We start from the raw sequence: 21,659 nt of genomic DNA on the forward strand, positions 1-21,659 counted from the left end.
CATTGAATTTCAGTGGTTGAATCGGCAAAAACCATTCCACAGAATCCTGACAATGCAGAGGGAGACCATTCAGCCCACCCAGCCTGTACTAACTCTCCCCTCTCTCCCACTATCCCCGTAACCCTGCACATTTACCATGGCCAATCTCCCTGACCTGCACGCTTGGGACACTACGAGGCAATTCAGCGTGGCCAGTCCACCTCTTGGACTGTGGGAGGAAACCGGAGCACCCGGAGGAAACCCATGCAGACACGGGGAGAACATGCAGACTGGGCACAGACAGTGACCCAAGCCGGGAACCGAACCCGGGTCCCTGGCACTGTGAGGCAGCAGTGCTAACCACTGTGACACCGTGCCGTCCCTTTCATATCTTTTCAGGGTGCTAACAGGGGAACAAGAGGCCGGTTTCTATGCTGGAGACGTGGGGTGATTAGAGATACACGTTACCGATTAGGATGAGTAGACAAGGCAGGCAGTCTGTGCTGGCCTGACCCATGAATGAAGCCAGTCCGTTTGATGTGGTCTTCCGTTCAGCCAACGTCAATCTGTGGAAAATCGGAAAAGCCCCTTAACAGAAAGCGGTAACTGCAAATTAATCACACACAAGGATCCCCATTCACCGCAGTGCAGGGACACCCGGAGACCATTCAGCCCTTTGAGCTAATTCTACCCCTTACAACAATCCACATCTTAACTCCATCTCTCCACACAACCTCCCTAACCTTAACCGCCCCCCTCCCCACTTTACCCAACAGAAGGCTGAGCGAGTGGGCGAGGACCTGGCAGATGGAGTATAATGTTAGCAAGAGTGAGGTTATCCACTTTAGCAGGAATAATAGTAGGAGGGATTATTATTTAAAGGGCGAAAAGCTGCAGCATGTTACAGTGCAGAGGGATCTGGGGGTCCTTGTGCACAAGTTGCAAAAACCCAGTCTGCAGGTGCAGCAGGTGATCAAGAAGGCGAATGGAATGTTGGCCTTTATAGCGAGAGGGATAGAATATAAAAGTAGGGAGGTCTTGCTGCAACTGTACAGGGCACTGGTGAGGCCGCAGCTGGAGTACTGTGTGCAGTTTTGGTCGCCGCACTTACGCAAGGTTATATTGGCCTTGGAGGGAGTGCAGAGAAGGTTCACCAGGCTGATACCAGAGATGAGGGGGTTAGCTTATGAAGAGAGATTGAATAGACTGGGTCTGTACTTGTTGGAGTTTAGAAGGCTGAGCGGGGGATCTTATAGAGATGTATAAGATAATGAAGGGGATGGATAGGGTAGAGATAGAGAGATTCTTCCCGCTTAGAAAGGACAGTAGGACTGGAGGGCACAGCCTCAAGATAAAGGGGGGACAGTTTAGATCGGAGTTGAGGAGGAACTTCTTCACTCAAAGGGTGGTGAATCTCTGGAATTCTCTGCCCGTTGAAGTGGTGGAGGCTACCTCGCTGAATATATTTAAGACACAGGTAGATAGGTTTTTGGTAGGCAAGGGGATTAAGGATTATGGGGAGAAAGCGGGAAAGTGGAACTGATCCACTTCAGATCAGCCATGACCTTATTGAATGGCGGGGCAGGCTCGAGGGGCTAGATGGCCGACTCCTGCTCCTATTTCTTATGTTCTTATGTAAGTCTGATGGTTCTAATTCACCCCCTCCCACAGTTCATTTGTGTGTTTGGGTATGGGGACAAAGAGGGAGGGGAGAGTGTTCTGGAATTACGCTCCCCTCTGTGTGATGAGGAGATGATCCCTGCACAGGGCCTGCAGCATTCCCCCCTCCCCCACTTTCTCCTGGCCTCTTCCAGCCACCCCCCACTACTCCCATCTTCGTAACCAGAGAAGACAGTTTCTCTCTGTTGACCCTATCAAATGCTTCAGTCATCTCCAAACCCCTCAGCTCGATCCTAGGGGAGGCGATGGCCTAGTGGTATTATTACTATGGTATTAATCCCGAAACTCAGCTAATATTCTGGGGACCCGGGTTCGACTCCTGCCACTGCAGATGGTGGAATCTGAATTCAATAAAAAAAAATCTGGAATTAAAAATCTACTGATGACAGTAAAACCATTACTGGAAAAACCCATCTGGTTCACTAACGTCCTTTAGGGAAGGAAATCTGCTGTCCTTGCCCAGTCTGGCCAACATGTGATTCCAGAGTCACAGTAATGTGGTTAACTCTCAACTGCTCTTGGGCAACTAGGGATGGGCAAGAAATGCTGGAACAAGCCAGTGACACACAATGAATGAGTCCCGTTCACCCTCAGTACTCACTGTTGTACACATGCTCTGATACAGTGTGTGAGTGTGGGATTTACTCACTCTCTGATACAGTGTGTGAGTGTGGGATTTACACACTCTCTGATACAGTGTGTGAGTGTGGGATTTACACACTCTCTGATACAGTGTGTGAGTGTGGGATTTACACACTCTCTGATACAGTGTGTGAGTGTGGGATTTACTCACTCTCTGATACAGTGTGTGAGTGTGGGATTTACTCACTCTCTGATACAGTGTGTGAGTGTGGGATTTACTCACTCTCTGATACAGTGTGTGAGTGTGGGATTTACTCACTCTCTGATACTGTGTGTGAGTGTGGGATTTACTCACTCTCTGATACAGTGTGTGAGTGTGGGATTTACACACTCTCTGATACAGTGTGTGAGTGTGGGATTTACTCACTCTCTGATACAGTGTGTGAGTGTGGGATTTACTCACTCTCTGATACAATGTGTGGGTGTGGGATTTACTCACTCTCTGATACAGTGTGTAAGTGTGGGATTTACTCACTCTCTGATACAATGTGTGGGTGTGGGATTTACTCACTCTCTGATACAGTGTGTAAGTGTGGGATTTACTCACTCTCTGATACAGTGTGTGAGTGTGGGATTTACTCACTCTCTGATACAATGTGTGAGTGTGGGATTTACTCACTCTCTGATACAGTGTGTGAGTGTGGGATTAACACACTCTCTGATACAGTGTGTGAGTGTGGGATTTACTCACTCTCTGATACAGTGTGTGAGTGTGGGATTTACTCACTCTCTGATACAGTGTGTGAGTGTGGGATTAACACACTCTCTGATACAGTGTGTGAGTGTGGGATTTACTCACTCTCTGAAACAATGTGTGAGTGTGGGATTTACTCGCTCTCTGATACAGTGTGTGAGTGTGGGATTTACACACTCTCTGATACAGTGTGTGAGTGTGGGATTTACTCACTCTCTGATACAGTGTGTGGGTGTGGGATTTACTCACTCTCTGATACAGTGTGTGGGTGTGGGATTTACACACTCTCTGATACAGTGTGTGAGTGTGGGATTTACTCACTCTCTGATACAGTGTGTGAGTGTGGGATTTACTCACTCTCTGATACAGTGTGTGAGTGTGGGATTTACTCACTCTCTGATACAGTGTGTGAGTGTGGGATTTACTCACTCTCTGATACAGTGTGTGAGTGTGGGATTTACACACTCTCTGATACAGTGTGTGAGTGTGGGATTTACTCACTCTCTGATACAGTGTGTGAGTGTGGGATTTACTCACTCTCTGATACAGTGTGTGAGTGTGGGATTTACTCACTCTCTGATACAGTGTGTGAGTGTGGGATTTACTCACTCTCTGATACAGTGTGTGAGTGTGGGATTTACTCACTCTCTGATACACTGTGTGAGTGTGGGATTTACTCACTCTCTGATACAGTGTGTGAGTGTGGGATTTACTCACTCTCTGAAACAGTGTGTGAGTGTGGGATTTACACACTCTCTGATACAGTGTGTGAGTGTGGGATTTAATTACTCTCTGATACAGTGTGTGAGTGTGGGATTTACTCACTCTCTGATACAGTGTGTGAGTGTGGGATTTACACACTCTCTGATACAGTGTGTGAGTGTGGGATTTACACACTCTCTGATACAGTGCGTGAGTGTGGGATTTACTCACTCTCTGATACACTGTGTGAGTGTGGGATTTACTCACTCTCTGATACAGTGTGTGAGTGTGGGATTTACTCACTCTCTGAAACTGTGTGAGTGTGGGATTTACACACTCTCTGATACAGTGTGTGAGTGTGGGATTTAATTACTCTCTGATACAGTGTGTGAGTGTGGGATTTACTCACTCTCTGATACAGTGTGTGAGTGTGGGATTTACACACTCTCTGATACAGTGTGTGAGTGTGGGATTTACTTACTCTCTGAAACAATGTGTGAGTGTGGGATTTACTCACTCTCTGATACAGTGTGTGAGTGTGGGATTTACTCACTCTCTGATACAGTGTGTGAGTGTGGGATTTACTTACTCTCTGAAACAATGTGTGAGTGTGGGATTTACTCACTCTCTGATACAGTGTGTGAGTGTGGGATTTACTCACTCTCTGATACAGTGTGTGAGTGTGGGATTTACACACTCTCTGATACAGTGTGTGAGTGTGGGATTTACTCACTCTCTGAAACAGTGTGTGAGTGTGGGATTTACTCACTCTCTGATACAGTGTGTGAGTGTGGGATTTACTCACTCTCTGATACAGTGTGTGAGTGTGGGATTTACTCACTCTCTGATACAGTGTGTGAGTGTGGGATTTACTTACTCTCTGATACAGTGTGTGAGTGTGGGATTTACTCACTCTCTGATACAGTGTGTGAGTGTGGGATTTACTCACTCTCTGATACAGTGTGTGAGTGTGGGATTTACTCACTCTCTGATACAGTGTGTGAGTGTGGGATTTACTCACTCTCTGATACAGTGTGTGAGTGTGGGATTTACACACTCTCTGATACAGTGTGCGAGTGTGGGATTTACTCACTCTCTGATACAGTGTGCGAGTGTGGGATTTACTCACTCTCTGATACAGTGTGTGAGTGTGGGATTTACTCACTCTCTGATACAGTGTGTGAGTGTGGGATTTACTCACTCTCTGATACAGTGTGTGAGTGTGGGATTTACACACTCTCTGATACAGTGTGTGAGTGTGGGATTTACACACTCTCTGATACAGTGTGTGAGTGTGGGATTTACACACTCTCTGATACAGTGTGTGAGTGTGGGATTTACTCACTCTCTGATACAGTGTGTGAGTGTGGGATTTACACACTCTCTGATACAGTGTGTGAGTGTGGGATTTACACACTCTCTGATACAGTGTGTGAGTGTGGGATTTACTCACTCTCTGATACAGTGTGTGAGTGTGGGATTTACTCGCTCTCTGATACAGTGTGTGAGTGTGGGATTTACTCACTCTCTGATACAGTGTGTGAGTGTGGGATTTACACACTCTCTGATACAGTGTGTGAGTGTGGGATTTACTCATTCCCTGATACAGTGTGTGAGTGTGGGATTTACACACTCTCTGATACAGTGTGTGAGTGTGGGATTTACACACTCCCTGATACAGTGTGTGAGTGTGGGATTTACACACTCTCTGATACAGTGTGTGAGTGTGGGATTTACTCACTCTCTGATACAGTGTGTGAGTGTGGGATTTACTCACTCTCTGATACAGTGTGTGAGTGTGGGATTTACTCACTCTCTGATACAGTGTGTGAGTGTGGGATTTACTTACTCTCTGAAACAATGTGTGAGTGTGGGATTTACTCACTCTCTGATACAGTGTGTGAGTGTGGGATTTACTCACTCTCTGATACAGTGTGTGAGTGTGGGATTTACACACTCTCTGATACAGTGTGTGAGTGTGGGATTTACTCACTCTCTGATACAGTGTGTGAGTGTGGGATTTACACACTCTCTGATACAGTGTGTGAGTGTGGGATTTACTCATTCCCTGATACAGTGTGTGAGTGTGGGATTTACACACTCTCTGATACAGTGTGTGAGTGTGGGATTTACACACTCCCTGATACAGTGTGTGAGTGTGGGATTTACACACTCTCTGATACAGTGTGTGAGTGTGGGATTTACTCACTCTCTGATACAGTGTGTGAGTGTGGGATTTACTCACTCTCTGATACAGTGTGTGAGTGTGGGATTTACTCACTCTCTGATACAGTGTGTGAGTGTGGGATTTACACACTCTCTGATACAGTGTGTGAGTGTGGGATTTACTCACTCTCTGATACAGTGTGTGAGTGTGGGATTTACTCACTCTCTGATACAGTGTGTGAGTGTGGGATTTACACACTCTCTGATACAGTGTGTGAGTGTGGGATTTACTCACTCTCTGATACAGTGTGTGAGTGTGGGATTTACACACTCTCTGATACAGTGTGTGAGTGTGGGATTTACTCACTCTCTGATACAGTGTGTGAGTGTGGGATTTACTCACTCTCTGATACAGTGTGTGAGTGTGGGATTTACTCACTCTCTGATACAGTGTGTGAGTGTGGGATTTACTCACTCTCTGATACAGTGTGTGAGTGTGCGATTTACTCACTCTCTGATACAGTGTGTGAGTGTGGGATTTACTCACTCTCTGATACAGTGTGTGAGTGTGGGATTTACTCACTCTCTGATACAGTGTGTGAGTGTGGGATTTACTCACTCCCTGATACAGTGTGTGAGTGTGAGATTTACTCACTCTAATACTATAATCTGGCCCAGGTCTTTGTGGAATGGGAATTATTTTAAATTCATCTGTGGGACATGGGTGTCACTGGCTGGCCAGCATTTATTGCCCATCCCTAGTTGCTCTTGCTCAGAGGGCAGTTAAGAGTGAACCGCATTGCTGTGACTCTGGAGTCACGTGTAGGCCAGACCAGTAAAGGATGGCAGATTTCCTTCCCTAACGGACATTAGTGACCCAGATGGGTTTTTCCAGCAATGGTCTCATGGTCATTAGTAGATTCTTAATTCCAGATATTTTTTATTGAGTTCAAATTCCACCATCTGCCGTGGTGGGATTCGAACCCGGGTTCCCAGAACATTCGCTGAGTTCCTGGATCAATAGTGTAGCGATAATACCACCAGGCCATCGCCTCCCCTCGATGAAACTCAGCACGCTCTGTGCCCGGAGATGAGGATGTTGCCCAATCAGTGCGGGCGCCTCGCCAATGGCTCTGTGGCGCAGGGTCGGAGAAAGAGATGGAGCAAGATGTGCCAATAGTCAGACACACCTTCACCGCGGCGACCACAGTCCATTCACCATTTCACCATCAAGCAACGCCCACACACCTGCTCAGACAAGGAAACAGGGCCTCACCCAGGGAGGGCGTCTGGAAACTTTGGAAAGTCTTTCTCTCCCCAACTCCCAACAAGAAATTGCGGAGGGCTCAAGCTGGGATTGGTATCTCCGTGTTGGGTAAAGGAAATAATCCGCAATTTTCCAGACCCTCCTGACGATCTACCAGTCCCGTATTTTGAAGAGCTTACCTCATTTCCCGGCTCCCTCTGCCACTCCCCTCCCCCAAAGTTCCTGCCCCCACTTCCACAAAGGATTCATAAAATCCGGCAGTGCACAAGGAGGCCATTCAGCCCATCGAGTCAGCACCGACCACAGTCCCACCCAGGCCCTATCCCCAAAACCCCATTTACCCTAGCTAGTCCCCCTGACACTAAAGGTCAATGTAGCAGGGTCAATCCACCTAACTGGCACATCTTTGGAGTGTGGGAGGAAACCGGAGCACCCGGAGGAAACCCATGCAGTCACGGGGAGAATGTGCAAACTCCACACAGACAGTGACCCATTCTGGGAATCGAACCGGGTCCCTGAAGCTGTGAGACAGCAGCGCTAACCACTCTGCCACCATGCTGCCCATTAGATCAGCCAATATCTTTGTTGGATGGGGTGTCACAGGCTTGAGGGGCTGAATGGTCTCCTCCTGGTTGCCCAGATGATGCACGCCTCATTGACTCACAGACATTTATAGCGCCAAAGGAGGCCATTCGGTCCATCATTTCAAACTGGCCAAACATTGATCTAACCACATCCGTCCCATTCTCCATCGCTTAGCCCCATTGCCCTGGGGGTTACCGCAACGCGAGTGGAATATCTAACTGTTACGCGATGGAATTGGGATTGGTGGTTGATGCCTAGCACAGACACGATGGGCTGAAGGGCCTCTTTCTGTGCTGGGAAACTCTATGAGTTTCTGACCCCACTACCCTCTGGGTGAAAAAGATGCTCCTCAACTCCCCTCTTCGCTTTGTACCCCTTATCTCAAACCTATTCCCCCCTGCCCCTGGTTATTGACCCCTCTCCAAATGGAATTTTTTCTTCTTATCCGCCTTATCCCTTTATAATCTTACTCAGCTCCGTCACGCCCTTTTCGCAACCTTTGCAACACCCAGAATAACAACCCGAGCTATCTGTCATCAACTTCAGGAAGTGTAATGGAGAACATGTCCCTGTCTACGTTAAGGGAGACAAAATAGAAAGGGTCGAGAGCTTCATGTTCTTAGATCATCAACGACCTGTCCTGTACGTGCCAACAATATAGTTAAGAAAGCCCGCCAGCACCTCTGCTTTCTCAGAAGACTGAGGAAATCGACATGTCAGCTACGACTCTCACCAACTTTTACAGATGCATCACAGCGAGCATTCTTTCTGGTTGTATCATAGCTTGGTATGGGCTCCTGCTCTGCCCAAGACTGCAAGGAACTACAAAGGGTTGTGAATGTAGCCCAATCCATCACGCAAACCAATCTCCCATCCATTGATTCTGTCCACACTTCCCGCTGCCTCGGAAAAGCAGTCAGCATATTAAGGACCCCACGCACCCCGGATATTCTCTCTTCCACCTTCTTCCGTCGGGAGAAAGATACAAAAGTCTGAGGTCACGTACCAGCTGACTCAAGAACAGCTTCTTCCCTGCTGCCAACAGACTTTTGAGTGGACCTAACTCACATTAAGCTGATCTTTCTCGACACCCTAGCTATGACTGTAACACTACATTCTGCACTCTCTCCTTTCCTTCTCTGTGAACGGTATGCTCTATCTGTGTAGCGCGCAAGAAATAATACTTTTTACTGCATGTTAATACACGTGACAATAATAAATCAATCTCAGGGCTGGTGAGAATTCACTTGAAAATGGAATTCCTGTTTCGCCCACCGAGAGGGGTTCCTTGTGACACACCCTCCCCCACCACCATTAGAAAGCTATTTGGAGACTTACCCACCTTCCAGACGGATCCTATCCCACCCCTCTCTGTCTCACACTCTCACTGGTATTCGCCTGTCTCCGTTGATCCCTCTGAGGTAACCCAGATGTCTCTGTCTGTAATCCTGGGAGACAGAACCCATATTAAATCATCACCTTCGATGCATTGCTTAATTAATTAGCTCATCAATTAAGATGGTTGGACCAGGCGTGGCCTAAAACATGATCATTTTGCTTTTTGATGTACACACGGCGAGTTGTTTTTGTTTGGAAGGTGCTGCCTGAAAGGGTGCTGGAGGTAGATTCAATAGGAACTTTCAAAAGAGAGGGAACTGGAACAGGGGCAGCACGGGGGCACAGTGCTTGGCACTGCTGCCTCACAACGCCAGGGACCCGGGTTCAATTCAGCCTTGGGTCGCTGTCTGTGCGGAGTTTGCACATCCTCCCCGTGTCTGCGTGGGTTTCCTCCGAGTGCTCCGGTTTCCTCCCACACTCCAAAGACGTGCCGTTTAACTGGGTTGACCACTCTGACGAAAGGAGCGGAGAGGGAGAGTGGTTGGGGGCGAGGTGGGGGGGTGCTAATTGGATAGACCGTTCAAAGAGCTGGCAGAGAGTGCGATGGGCTGATTGGCCTCCTCCTGTCCCCCGACTGCTGGAAGGTGTGGAATCGGTGGCGGTGACATTTACCTGGTTAATCCTCGGAACGTGTGCCTTTCCTGCCTCTGGGTCACACCCTCTCCTCCCTGTTCCCAAGGGGTGCTGTCTCGCCTGGATTTGAGTGAGTTCCACAACAGTCTGGGCTCCTCCCTGCTCGTCCAGACAAGTGACGGACTCGGAGAACTGAGGGAGCCGAAATGTGGGAATCCACAGGGAGCGTGAAGGCAGTACTGCCAAGTGTCTGACGGGGTGGGGTGTGTTTTGGGATTCAGGCTGGTTTCAACCACATAGGAATGCAGAACGGCCGCAGGACAGGTTTAGCAAGTGATGACAGGCACACCCCGCCAGCCATTCAAATCCACTACATGAGATTCAAACCTCCCTACGTGAGATAAGAGACTTCAGCATGAGAAACGCCAGGAGTGGGAGAGAACTGAGGCCATTCATCCCCTCGAGACTGCTTTGCCCCGTCCCCTCCTCATTCAACACAATCACGGTCGGTCTAACCCCTCACCGGCAGGGTGGCACAGGGGGCAGCGCTGCTGCCTCACAGTGTCAGGGACCCGGGTTCTGTTCCCAGCCTCGGGTCACTGTCTGTGCAGAGTCTGCACATTCTCCCCGTGTCTGCGTGGGTTTCCTCCGGGTACTCCAGTTTCCTCCCACAGTCCGAAAGATATGCTGGTTAGGGTGCTAAATTCTCCCTCAGTGTCCCTGAACAGGCGCCAGGGTGTGGTGACTAGAGGATTTCCACAATAACTTCATTGCAGCGTTAATGTAAGCATACTTATGACACTAGTAAGTAAAATACTCATAAAAAATTGTGCGGGTTAGGCTGATTGGCCGTGCTAAATTGCCCTTAGTGTCAGGGGTACTAACAGAGTAAATGTGCGGGGGTAAGGGCTGCGTGGGATTGATGTCGCTGCAGGCTCGATGGGCTGAATGGCCTCCTTCTGCATTGTAGGATTCTATGATTCCCTCCCATCCGGTTCCCTTCCATTCTCTCAGTGCCCAACACTCTCTCCATCTCGATCTGGGACATCCTCAACGATGGAGCGTCACCAAGAGAGGTGGAAATTCTAAAGATCCCCCAACCCCCAACCCCCCAGTGAAAACGTTTTCTGGTTTGACTTATTATTGTCACATGTATTGGGATACAGCGAAAAGTGTTGTTTCTTGAGTGCGATACAGACAAAGCATACCGTTCATAGAGTACGCAGGAGAGAAGGAAAGGAGAGGGTGCAGAGTGTAAGTGTTACAGTCATAGCTAGGGTGTAGAGAAAGGCCAACTTAATGTAAGGTAGATCCATTCAGAGGTCTGACGGCAGCAGGGAAGAAGGTGTTCTTGAGTTGGTTGATACGTGACCTCAGATTTTTGTCTCTTTTTTCCGACGGAAGAAGGTGGAAGAGAGAATGTCCGGGGTGCGTGGGGTCCTTAATTATGCTGGCTGCTTTTCCAAGGCAGTGGGAAGTGTAGACAGAGTCAGTGGATGGGAGGTTGGTTTGCCTGGTGGACTGGGCTATGTTCATGACCCTTTTGTAGTTCCTTGCAGTCTTGGGCAGAGCAGGAGAACATAAGAACATAAGAAATAGGAGCAGGAGTAGGCCAACTAGCCCTTCGAGCCTGCCCCGCCATTCAATAAGATCATGGCTGATCTGTCGCTGCTCAGTTCCACTTTCCCGCCCTCTCCCCATAATCCTTAATCCCCTCTCCTATCAAAAACCCATCAACCCGCGTCTTAAAAATATTTAGCGAGGCAGCCTCCACCACTTCAACGGGCAGAGAATTCCAGAGATTCACCACCCTTTGAGTGAAGAAGTTCCTCCTCAACTCCGTTCTAAACCGCCCCCCCTTTATCTTGAGGCTGTGCCCCCTAGTCCTACTGTCTTTTTTGAGCAGGAAGAGTCTCTCCACCTCTATCCTATCCATCCCATTCATCATCTTATATGTCTCAATGAGATCTCCCCTCATTCTTCTAAACTCTAACGAGTACAAGCCTAATTTATTCAGCCAGCCCATACCAAGCTGTGATAAATGGCTGCCCCCCACACTCTGTCACCCTGAGCGGGGTTGTCAATGTTGGGGGCCACTTTTAGCGAAGGGCAGGTTAAGAGGTGGCCTAGTTGGGATGATCCGGGTTGGGTAGAGATAGGGCGGGTCAGTGATTAATGATGGGGGCTTTCATTCCGGGCAGCCAGTGAGTTACCTCCGTCTTGGAGTACTGCGTCCAGTTCTGGCCGCCGTACTACCGGAAGGATGTAGAGATCCTGGAGAGAGTGCAGAGGAGATTTACCAGGATGCTGCCTGGTATGGAAGGGCTGTCTTACGAGGAAAGATTGAACAAACTTGGGCTGTTTTCCCTTGAGAGACGTCGGCTGAGGGGGGATCTAATAGAGGTTTATAAGATTATGAAGGGGATAGATAGAGTAAATGGTGGTAAGCTTTTTCCGCTATTAGAAATGGATAGAACGAGGGGTCACGGGCTTAGGGTGAGGGGGGCTAGGTATAAGACAAATATTAGAGGGCAGTTTTTCACGCAAAGGGTAGTGGGGGTGTGGAATGCACTGCCGAGTAAGGTGGTGGAAGCAGGCACACTAGGGTTGTTTAAGAGTCACTTAGACAGCCACATGAGCGGTCTACATATAGGGGGATATAGCAGGCCTTACTAAACATTGTAGGCTTGGGATTCTGTTTTTGCCTCAGGGATGTTACAGTCTTTGCCTGTTTAATAATGAATTTTTTGTCTCCACAGGCATTTAAGTCCAGCAAGGGGCATGCATGCGGCAGGTTGTAGTGGGCTGCTCTTGGACGTTGCTTCGGGAGTTGCCTATTGCTTCATGTCGTTAGTGTGCTTAAACTGGACCATCTCGAGGGCAACATGACAGCTCAGAGACTATCTCTGTTGCTGTGCGGGCACGTGGATTTGGGCCTGTGTCTGTGGGAGTTTGCACGTTCTCCCCGTGGTTGCGTGGGTTTCCTCTGGGTACTCCGGTTTCCTCCCACATCCCAAAGATGCGCTTTTAGGCTGATTGATTGGGTACTAAATTGTCCCTAAATTGGACCTCCCTGATCCTCGCACATTAGGCGTAGACTAAAATCATGAATAGGTCACTGAGACAATGGGACGGCGGCGCGGGCTCGTTGGGCCGAAGGGCCTGTTTCCCGTGCTGTGTTGTTCTTTGTTCTTTGTTCTCTTGGCGAGGGCCCACCAATTTAAAGGCCAACTTAAGCGCTCAGGATGGCAGACCCTGCCTCACCCTGAGGGACCCCAGGGTGTTGGGAGAAGCCCCACCCACTGGAAGCTGTTAGCCAATCAGAGGCCAGCAGCTCAACAGTGCCACCCGGAGGACAAGTGGCTGCTGCTGGTATTGCACCCACTCCAAGCTCAAGGTCCATGAGCAATGATAGGCAGAGGGGTCCTGGGGCAGGGTGGGGTAGGGTGGGGCGGGGTCCCTCCATCGGGTGCTCTTGCTTTTTGGGTTGCCCAGCCCTCCTTCCCACCCCGGCCCCCAGCGGGATGAGACTCTTAAAGAGGGAGAAGGGAAAGAGGGAGGGGACAAAAAATGAGAGAGAGAGACGGGGGGGGGGGGGGGGGGGAGAGAAAGAGAGGGGGGGAAGAGGGAGAGAAGGAAAGAGGTTAAAGACGGAGGAGCAGAAAGGGCAGAAGGAGAGGGGGGCAGGAGAGAGGGCAGATGGAGGATGGATAGAATGAGGGAGAAGGGAGAGATGGGGCGGAGATGAAAAAAAGGAAGGGGGGTGGGAGAGAGAGGAGAGAGAGAGAGAAAAGGAGAGATGGAGGAGGAAAAAGGGCAAAGGGAGAAGGGGTAGAGAGAGAGGAGGGAGGGGGTAGAGGGGAGGAGGGAGGGGGCGGATGGAAAGAGGGAGAGGGTGGAGGGGAAGAGAGTGGGGGTGGAGGGGAAGAGAGTGGGGGTGAAGGGGAGGAGGGAGGGGGTGGGGTGGAGGGAGGGGGTGGGGGGAGAAGGGAGGGGGTGGGGGGAGGAGGGAGGGGGTGGGGGAGAAGGGAGGGGGGGGGGAGGAGGGAGGGGGTGGGGAGAGGAGGGAGGGGGTGGGGGGAGAAGGAAAGGGGTGGGCATAGGAGGGAGGGGATGGAGGGGAGGAGGGAAGGGGAGGAGGGAAGGGGTGGGGGAGGAGGGAGGGGCTGGAGGGGGAGGAGGGAGGGGGGAGGAGGTGGAAGGGAGGCGGTGAAGGGGGATGAGAGAGGGGGTGGAGAGGGAGGGGGAGGGGTTGGAGGGGAGGAGGGAGGGGTGGAGGGGGAGGATGGAAGGGGAGGAGGGAGGGGGGTGGAGGGAGGGGAGTGGAGGGGGTGGAGGGAGGGGCGTGGAGGGGAAGAGGGGGTGGAAGGGTAGAGGGATGGGATGGAGGCGGAGAGGGAGGGTGGAGGGAGGGAGGGAAGGAGGGAGAGGGTGGAGGGGAAGAGGGAGGGGTGGATGGGGAGGAGGAGTGGGTGGATGGGAAGAGGGATGGAGGCGGAGGGGGAGAGGGAGGGGCTGGAGGGGGAGAGGGAGGGGGTGGAGGGGAAGAGGGAGGGGTGGATGGGGAGGAGGAGTGGGTGGATGGGAAGAGGGATGGAGGCGGAGGGGGAGAGGGAGGGGGTGGAGGGGGAGAGGGAGGGGGTGGAGGTGGAGAGGGAGACGGGTTGAGGGGAGAGGGAGGCGGGGCAGAGGGAGGGGGAGAGAGGGAGGGAGAGAGGGTGGGGGGGGAGAAAGGGAGGAAGGGAGACAGGGAAGGGGAAGGTTTAGAGGGAGGGGGAAGGGAGAGAGGAAGGAAGGAGTGAGGGTGGCGGGAAAGTGGTTGGAGAGTTTTACAGGGGTGTAACCTGAAAGATTTGCAGATGTGAGAAGCGCAGTAACACAGTGAAGAGGAGGATGGTGAGAAACAGGAGGTGGGTATAAACAGGCTGGTTCACTAGTACAGGTGATACTCTGCCACAGGGAGAGCAGGGTTTTCACAGCAGATTGTTGGACGTGGCTTAGCCTGGAGCCTCGGCGAGCGCAGTGCGCCACGGAGAAGAGAATTAAAAATATTTACATTCAAATCTCTGAACATGGAAGGGCAAATCAAGAAAGCTGTAGAGTGAGGGATTTCCGGTCTGCTTCACAAGGGGACATAGTACAAAATAAAACCAGCTGGAAAACTCTGTCCAGCTCTGAGGCCCCCACACTCCAGGGAGAAAGTCTGGGGCGGAGGGGGAGTAGATTTTCCAGAATGTTCCCAGGGGCTTAGGGAATTCAGTGCGTGTCGGAGAGACGGGGACGGATCTCCTCGGAGTGGGGAAGGTTAAGGGTTCGAAGGAGGGGGTTTGGGTGGGAGGAATGAGGAGAAAGTGACAGGAGGGTGGGTAACCAGGGGGGAGAGAATCGGGAGAAGAGCCAGAGCTGGGGGGGAGACATAAGAACATAAGAACATAAGAAATAGGAGCAGGAGTAGGCCATCTAGCCCTTCGAGCCTGCCCCGCCATTCAATAAGATCATGGCTGATCTGTCGTGGCTCAGTTCCACATTCCCGCCCTCTCCCCATAACCCTTAATCCCCTCTCTTATCAAAAACCCATCAACCCGCGTCTTAAAAATATTTAGCGAGGCAGCCTCCACCACTTCAACGGGCAGAGAATTCCAGAGATTCACCACCCTTTGAGTGAAGAAGTTCCTCCTCAACTCCGTTCTAAACCGCCCCCCCTTTATCTTGAGGCTGTGCCCCCTAGTCCTACTGTCTTTTTTGAGCGGGAAGAGTCTCTCCACCTCTATCCTATCCATCCCATTCATCATCTTATACTTCTCAATGAGATCTCCCCTCATTCTTCTAAACTCTAACGAGTACAAGCCTAGTTTATTCAGCCTCTCCTCATAGCTCAATCCCCTCAACTCCGGTATCAGCCTAGTGAACCTCCTCTGCACTCCCTCCAGGGCCAAAATATCTTTGCGCAGGTGCGGCGCCCAAAACTGCACACAGTACTCCAGCTGCGGCCTCACCAATGCCCTATACAGCTGCAGCAAGACCTCCCTACTTTTATATTCAATCCCCCTCGCTATGAAGGGGGTTTGTATTTAAACGCAGCGAGTGGTTGTGAGCTGGATGGAGCTGCCTGAGAGGGCGGTGGGAGCAGATTCAACGGGGACTTTCTGAGGAAGGACATTCCTGCTCTCGAGGGAGGGTGGCGAGGATTTACCAGGCTGATCCCGGGGATGGTGGGACTGATGTATGAGGAGAGATTGACGAGATTAGGATTGTTTTCGCTGGAGTTCAGATGAATGGGGGGGGGGGGGGGGTGCGGAATCTCATTGAGAATTATACAACTCTAACAGGACTGGAGAGGGTAGATACAGGGAGGATGTTTCCCGATGGTGGGGGAGAACTAGAACCAGGGGGTCACAGCCTGAGGGTTCGGGGGGTAGACCATTTAGGACGGAGACATTTCTTCACCCGAAGAGTGGCGAATTTATTACCACAGGAAGGCAAAGTATGTTCATGAGGCTGGGTGTAGCACTTGGAGCAAAGGTTATGGGGAGAAAGCAGGACTAGGCTCTCGAGTTGGCCGTGATTGTAATGAATGGTGGGGGCAGGCTCGAAGGGCCAAATGGCCTCCTGTGTGAATCTATTCAGAGCCTGCGGTTTCTGTTTAAGGTTGGGGATGGAATGTGACTGATACCAAGGATGCAAATAGAAACAAGTCAGACAGGTTGGCTGACACACACTCACCTGACAACCCCGCACAAACTCTCCGGTACTCACCAGCAGCACGCTACATTTTCACTGAAGCCATTTGGCCCAGACTGCACTTGCAGTGTCAGTGGTGGGTTGGGGGGTGGGATGCTCAGGCTGGGCTAATAATCCACACAAAGGCGTCCAAAAGGCAACTTATTTCCCCTCGCAGAAAACAGTTCCTGATTTTTCAAAAGGAAAACACTTCCTGGTGGAGCCGCTCTCTCCACCTGCCAGTCCTTAAAGGGACCACGTACGCTTCTCAGAGCAATCCCCACCCCTGGTGTTCAGTGACGAGGGTCAGGGATGCTGCAGGCTGACAGATTCAATGGGAAATTTTCAGTCATCTTCAAACTCCTGCTGCCTCTAAATTACCCCAAAACCCAATCAACTGGCTAGCACAGACACTCAGTCACAAACTCAGACACACACACACATACACACATACATAATACTGACACACACACACGCAGACACACTCACATTCACACACACACACATTCACACACACACACACTCACAAACACACATACACACATTGACACACTTACATGCAGACACACACATGCGCGGACACACACACATTGACACACACAAACACAGACGCACATTGACACTTACACACACAGACACACACAGACACACACATTGACACACACAAACACAGACGCACATTGACACTTACACACACAGACACACACACAGACACACACATTGACACACACAAACACAGACGCACATTGACACTTACACACACGGACACACACACAGACACACACATTGACACACACAAACACAGACGCACGTTGACACTTACACACACAGACACACACACGCACACACATTGACACACACAAACACAGACGCACGTTGACACTTACACACACAGACACACACACGCACACACATTGACACACACAAACACAGACGCACGTTGACACTTACACACACAGACACACACACGCACACACATTGACACACGTACACACAACACACAGACACAAACACACACATTGACACACGCACACATAAAGAACAAATAATAAAGAAAAGTACAGCACAGGAACAGGCCCTTCGGCCCTCTAAGAAAGAGTATAAGATGGAGGATAGACGGGTGATGTAGAAGGGGAGTACTCAGGCCGAAGCTTTGAGACGTGTCTATTTTAACGCTAGGAGTGTTGTGAACAAAGTGGATGAGCTTAGAGCGTGGATCACTACTTGGAAATATGATGTGCTGGCCCAGGTTACTGTGGGAGGCAAGGGAAGAGATTGCAGAGCCTCTGGCGATGATCTTTGCCTCATCGATGAAGATGGGAGAGATTCCGGAGGATTGGAGGATTGCGGATGTGGTTCCTATATTCAAAAAGGGAATAGAGAGAGCCCAGGAAATTATCGACCGGTGAGTCTAGCCTGTGCGGTTGGTAAGTTGATGGTAAAGGTCCTGAGAAACAGGATTTATGAACATTTAGAGAAGTATAGTATGACCAAAAATAACCTGGTTGAGTTTTTTGAAAATGTGACTAAACACATTGATGGGGGAAGAGCAGTGGATGTGGTTGATATGGACTTCAGCAAGGCATTCAATAAGGTCCCCCATGCAAGGTTTATTGAGAAAATGAGGGGGCATGGGAACCAAGGGGACGTTGCTTTGTGGATCCAGAACTGGCTTACCTGAAGAAGGCAGAGAGTGGTTGTAGGTGGGTCTTTTTCTGCATGGAGGTCGGTCACCAGTGGAGAGCCCCAGGGCATTTTTATAAATGACCTGGATGAGGAAGTGGAGGGATGGGTTGGGAAGTTTGCCGACAACACGAAGGTCGGAGGTGTTGTGGATAGTCTGGAGGGATGTCAGAAGTTGCAGCGTGACATAGATAGGATGCAAGACTGGGCGGAGAAGTGGCAGATGGACTTCAACCGGATAAATGTGTAGTGGTTCATTTTGGCAGGTCAGTTGGGATGAAGGAGTTTAATATTAAGGGTAAGACTCTTAGCAGTGTAAAGGATTAGAAGGATCTTGGGGTCTGGGTTCATAGGACTCTCAAATCAGTTTCGCAGGTAGAGGATGTGGTTAAGAAGGTGTATGGTGTACTGGCCTTCATCAGTTGAGGGATTGAGTTTAGGAGATGGAGATAATGCTGCAGCTTTATAAGACCGTAGTCAGACCCCACTTGGAGTACTGTGCTCAGTTCTGGTCACCTCATTACAGGAGGGTTGTGGAAGCTATTGAAAGAGTGCAGAGGAGATTTACAAGGATGTTGCCTGGATTGGGAGGCATACCTTATGAGGATAGATCAAGAGAGCTCGGTCTTTTCTCCTTGGAGAGACGAAGGATGAGAGGTGACCAGATAAAGGTTTATAAGATGTTGAGAGGTATAGATCGGGTGGATTCTCAGAGGCTTTTTCCCAGGGCTGAAATGGTCGCAATGAGAGGACACAGGTTTAAGGTGCTGGGGAGTAGGTACAGAGGAGACGTCAGGGGTAAGTTTTTCACTCAGAGGGTGGTGGGTGAGTGGAAATGGCTGCCGTCGGTGGTGGTGGAGGCGAATTCGTTGGGGTCTTCTAAGAGACTTAACAACATAAGAACATAAGAAGTAGGAGCAGGAGTAGGCCATCTAGCCCTTCGAGCCTGCCCCGCCATTCAATAAGATCATGGCTGATCTGAAGTGGATCAGTTCCACTTTCCCGCTTTCTCCCCATAACCCTTAATTCCCCTGTCTATCAGAAACCTGTCTACCCGTGACTTAAATATATTTAGCAAGATAGCCCCCACCACTTCAACAGGCAGAGAATTCCAGAGATTCACCACCCTTTGAGTGAAGAAGTTCCTCCTCAACTCCGTTCTAAACTGCCCCCGTCTTATCTTGAGGCTGTGCCCTCTAGTCCTGCTGTCCTTTCTGAGCAGGAAGAATCTCTCTACCTCTACCCTATCCATCCCCTTCATTATCTTATACGTCTCTATAAGATCCCCCCTCATCCTTCTAAACTCCAACGAGTACAGACCCAGTCTATTTAGTCTCTCTTCATAGTCCAACCCCCCTCATCTCCGGTATCAGCCTAGTGAACCTCCTCTGTGCTCCCTCCAAGGCCAAAATATCCTTCCGCAAGTGCGGCGACCAAAACTGCACACAGTACTCCAGCTGTGGCCTCATCAATGCCCTGTACAGTTGCAGCAAGACCTCCCTGCTTTTATATTCAATCCCCCTCGCTATAAAGGGCAGCATCCCATTCGCCTTCTTGATCACCTGCTGCACCTGCAGACTGGGTTTTTGCGACTCATGCACAAGGACCCCCAGGTCCCTCTGCACCGTAGCATGCTGCAGCTTTTCGCCCTTTAAATAGTAGTCCCTCCTACTATTATTCCTGCCAAAGTGGATAACCTCACACTTGCTAACATCGTACTCCATCTGCCAGGTCCTCGCCCACTCACACAGCCTATCTAGATCCCTCTGCAGACTTTCCACACCCTCCGCACAATTTGCTTTTCCACTTGTCTTTGTGTCATCAGCAAATTTTGTCACCCTACATTCAGCCCCCTCCTCCAGATCATCTATATAAATGGTAAATAGCTGAGGCCCCAGCACCAATCCCTGGGGCACTCCACTAGTCACCAACCGCCAATCAGAATAGCACCCATTGATACCAACTCTCTGCCTCCTATTAGACAACCAATCCTCTATGCACGCTAACACCCTACCCCCAACTCTGTGCCCCCTAACCTTCTGAAGCAACCTTTTGTGCGGCACCTTATCAAACGCCTTTTGAAAATCGAGAAACACTACATCAACCGGTTCCCCTCTGTCCACCGCACTAGTCACATCCTCATAGAATTCCAATAAATTCGTCAGACACGACTTCCCCTTAAGGAATCCGTGCTGCGTCTGCTCTATCAAACAATTCTTCTCTAGGTGCCTCGCTATTTCTTCTTTGATGACGGATTCAAGCATTTTTCCAACAACAGAGTTAAACTAACCGGCCTATAATTCCCTGCCTTTTGCCTGCTACCTTTTTTAAACAGCGGTGTAACATTAGCCGTTTTCCAATCTTCCGGCACTTCCCCGGAATCCAGCAAGGTTTGGTAAATAATCACTAAGGCATCCACTATCACCTCTGCCATTTCCTTCAGAACCCTGGGATGCATTCTGTCCGGTCCTGGGGACTTGTCCACAATCAGTCCCGTTAGTCTCTCAAGCACTACCTCTCTAGTGACAGTAATCGCATTCAGGCCCTCAACTCCTACCATCCTTCTATCTTTAATACCCGGCAAACTATTCACGTCCTCCTCTGTGAAGACCGAGGCAAAAAACTTATTTAAGGCCTCAGCCATTTCCTCATCTCCCACCACTAAATCCCCCTTCTCATCCTCTAAGGGTCCAACATTCACCCTAGCCAGCCTCCTCCTCTTTATATATTTATAAAAACTCTTACTATCCTTTTTTATATTTAGTGCTAGTTTAACTTCATAGTCTATCCTTCCTTTCTTTATCATCTTCTTTGTCATTCTTTGTTGATTTTTAAACCTCTCCCAATCTTTTACTCGCCCACTACTTTTAGCCACTCTAAACGCATCAGCTTTTAATTTAATACTCTCCTTTATTTCCTTCGTTAACCATGGGCTGATTATCCCTTCTCCTACCATCCTTCTTTACCATTGGAATAAATTTCTGCTGAGCACCTAAAAAGATCTCCTTAAAGATCCTCCACTGTTCCTCAGCAGTCCTACCGACCAATCTGCGCCCCCAATCTACATTTGCCAATTCCTCTCTCATCCTATCGTACTCCCCTCTGTTCAAACAGAGGACACAGGTCCGGGACCCGACTTTCTCACCCTCCATCTGCATCAAAAACTCATCCATACTATGATCGCCCGTTGAGTACGCTGGATGAGTACGTGGGACTTAATAGGATTGAGGGTTATGGGTAAGCCTAGTAGGTAGAGATATGATCGGCGCAACTTGTGGGCTGAAGGGCCTGTTTGTGCTATAATTTTTCTATGTTCTATGTTCTAAACCTGTGCCAATCATGATACTCTCACCAAACGGAAAGAAAAACTACCCTGACTCAGTCTGTATCCCTCTATTCCCTCGCTATCCATATACCCATCCAGATGCCTCTTAAATGTTGTTAATGTGCCTGCTTCCACCACCTCCTCTGGCAGCGCGTTCCAGGCACCCACCACTCTCTGTGTGAAAAACCTCCCCCACGCATCTCCCTTAAACTTTCCCCCTCTCACCTTGAACCTGTGCCCCCTTG

General features: G+C 49.8%; 1 protein-coding gene and 1 long non-coding RNA gene across 3 annotated transcripts in view; both read right to left on the bottom strand.

Moving 5' to 3' along the window:
* The window catches only part of LOC145339449 (pregnancy-specific beta-1-glycoprotein 5-like), a 22,136-nt gene extending 21,768 nt beyond the window's left edge, over nt 1–368 (bottom strand). The window contains exon 1 of the mRNA XM_080183918.1: nt 341–368. Coding sequence (XP_080040044.1) covers nt 341–368 — 28 coding nt within the window. The remainder of the gene's footprint in view (nt 1–340) is intronic.
* An 85-nt stretch (nt 369–453) lies between these two features.
* Nucleotides 454–16,513, bottom strand: LOC145339448 (uncharacterized). Of its 2 annotated transcripts, none has more exons than XR_013886025.1 (3): nt 16,443–16,513; nt 9,054–9,163; nt 454–545 (listed from the first exon to the last, which is right to left on the bottom strand). It is a non-coding gene; the product is annotated as an uncharacterized LOC145339448 (long non-coding RNA). The 2 variants fall into 2 exon arrangements; XR_013886024.1 differs by lacking the exon at nt 16,443–16,513 and adding an exon at nt 9,726–9,923.
* Nucleotides 16,514–21,659: the final 5,146 nt, after the last annotated feature.

The sequence above is a fragment of the Carcharhinus amblyrhynchos genome, unplaced genomic scaffold (assembly GCF_965287045.1).
Source record: "Carcharhinus amblyrhynchos unplaced genomic scaffold, sCarAmb.v2.hapA scaffold_470, whole genome shotgun sequence".
NCBI classification, from domain to species: Eukaryota; Metazoa; Chordata; class Chondrichthyes; order Carcharhiniformes; family Carcharhinidae; genus Carcharhinus; species Carcharhinus amblyrhynchos.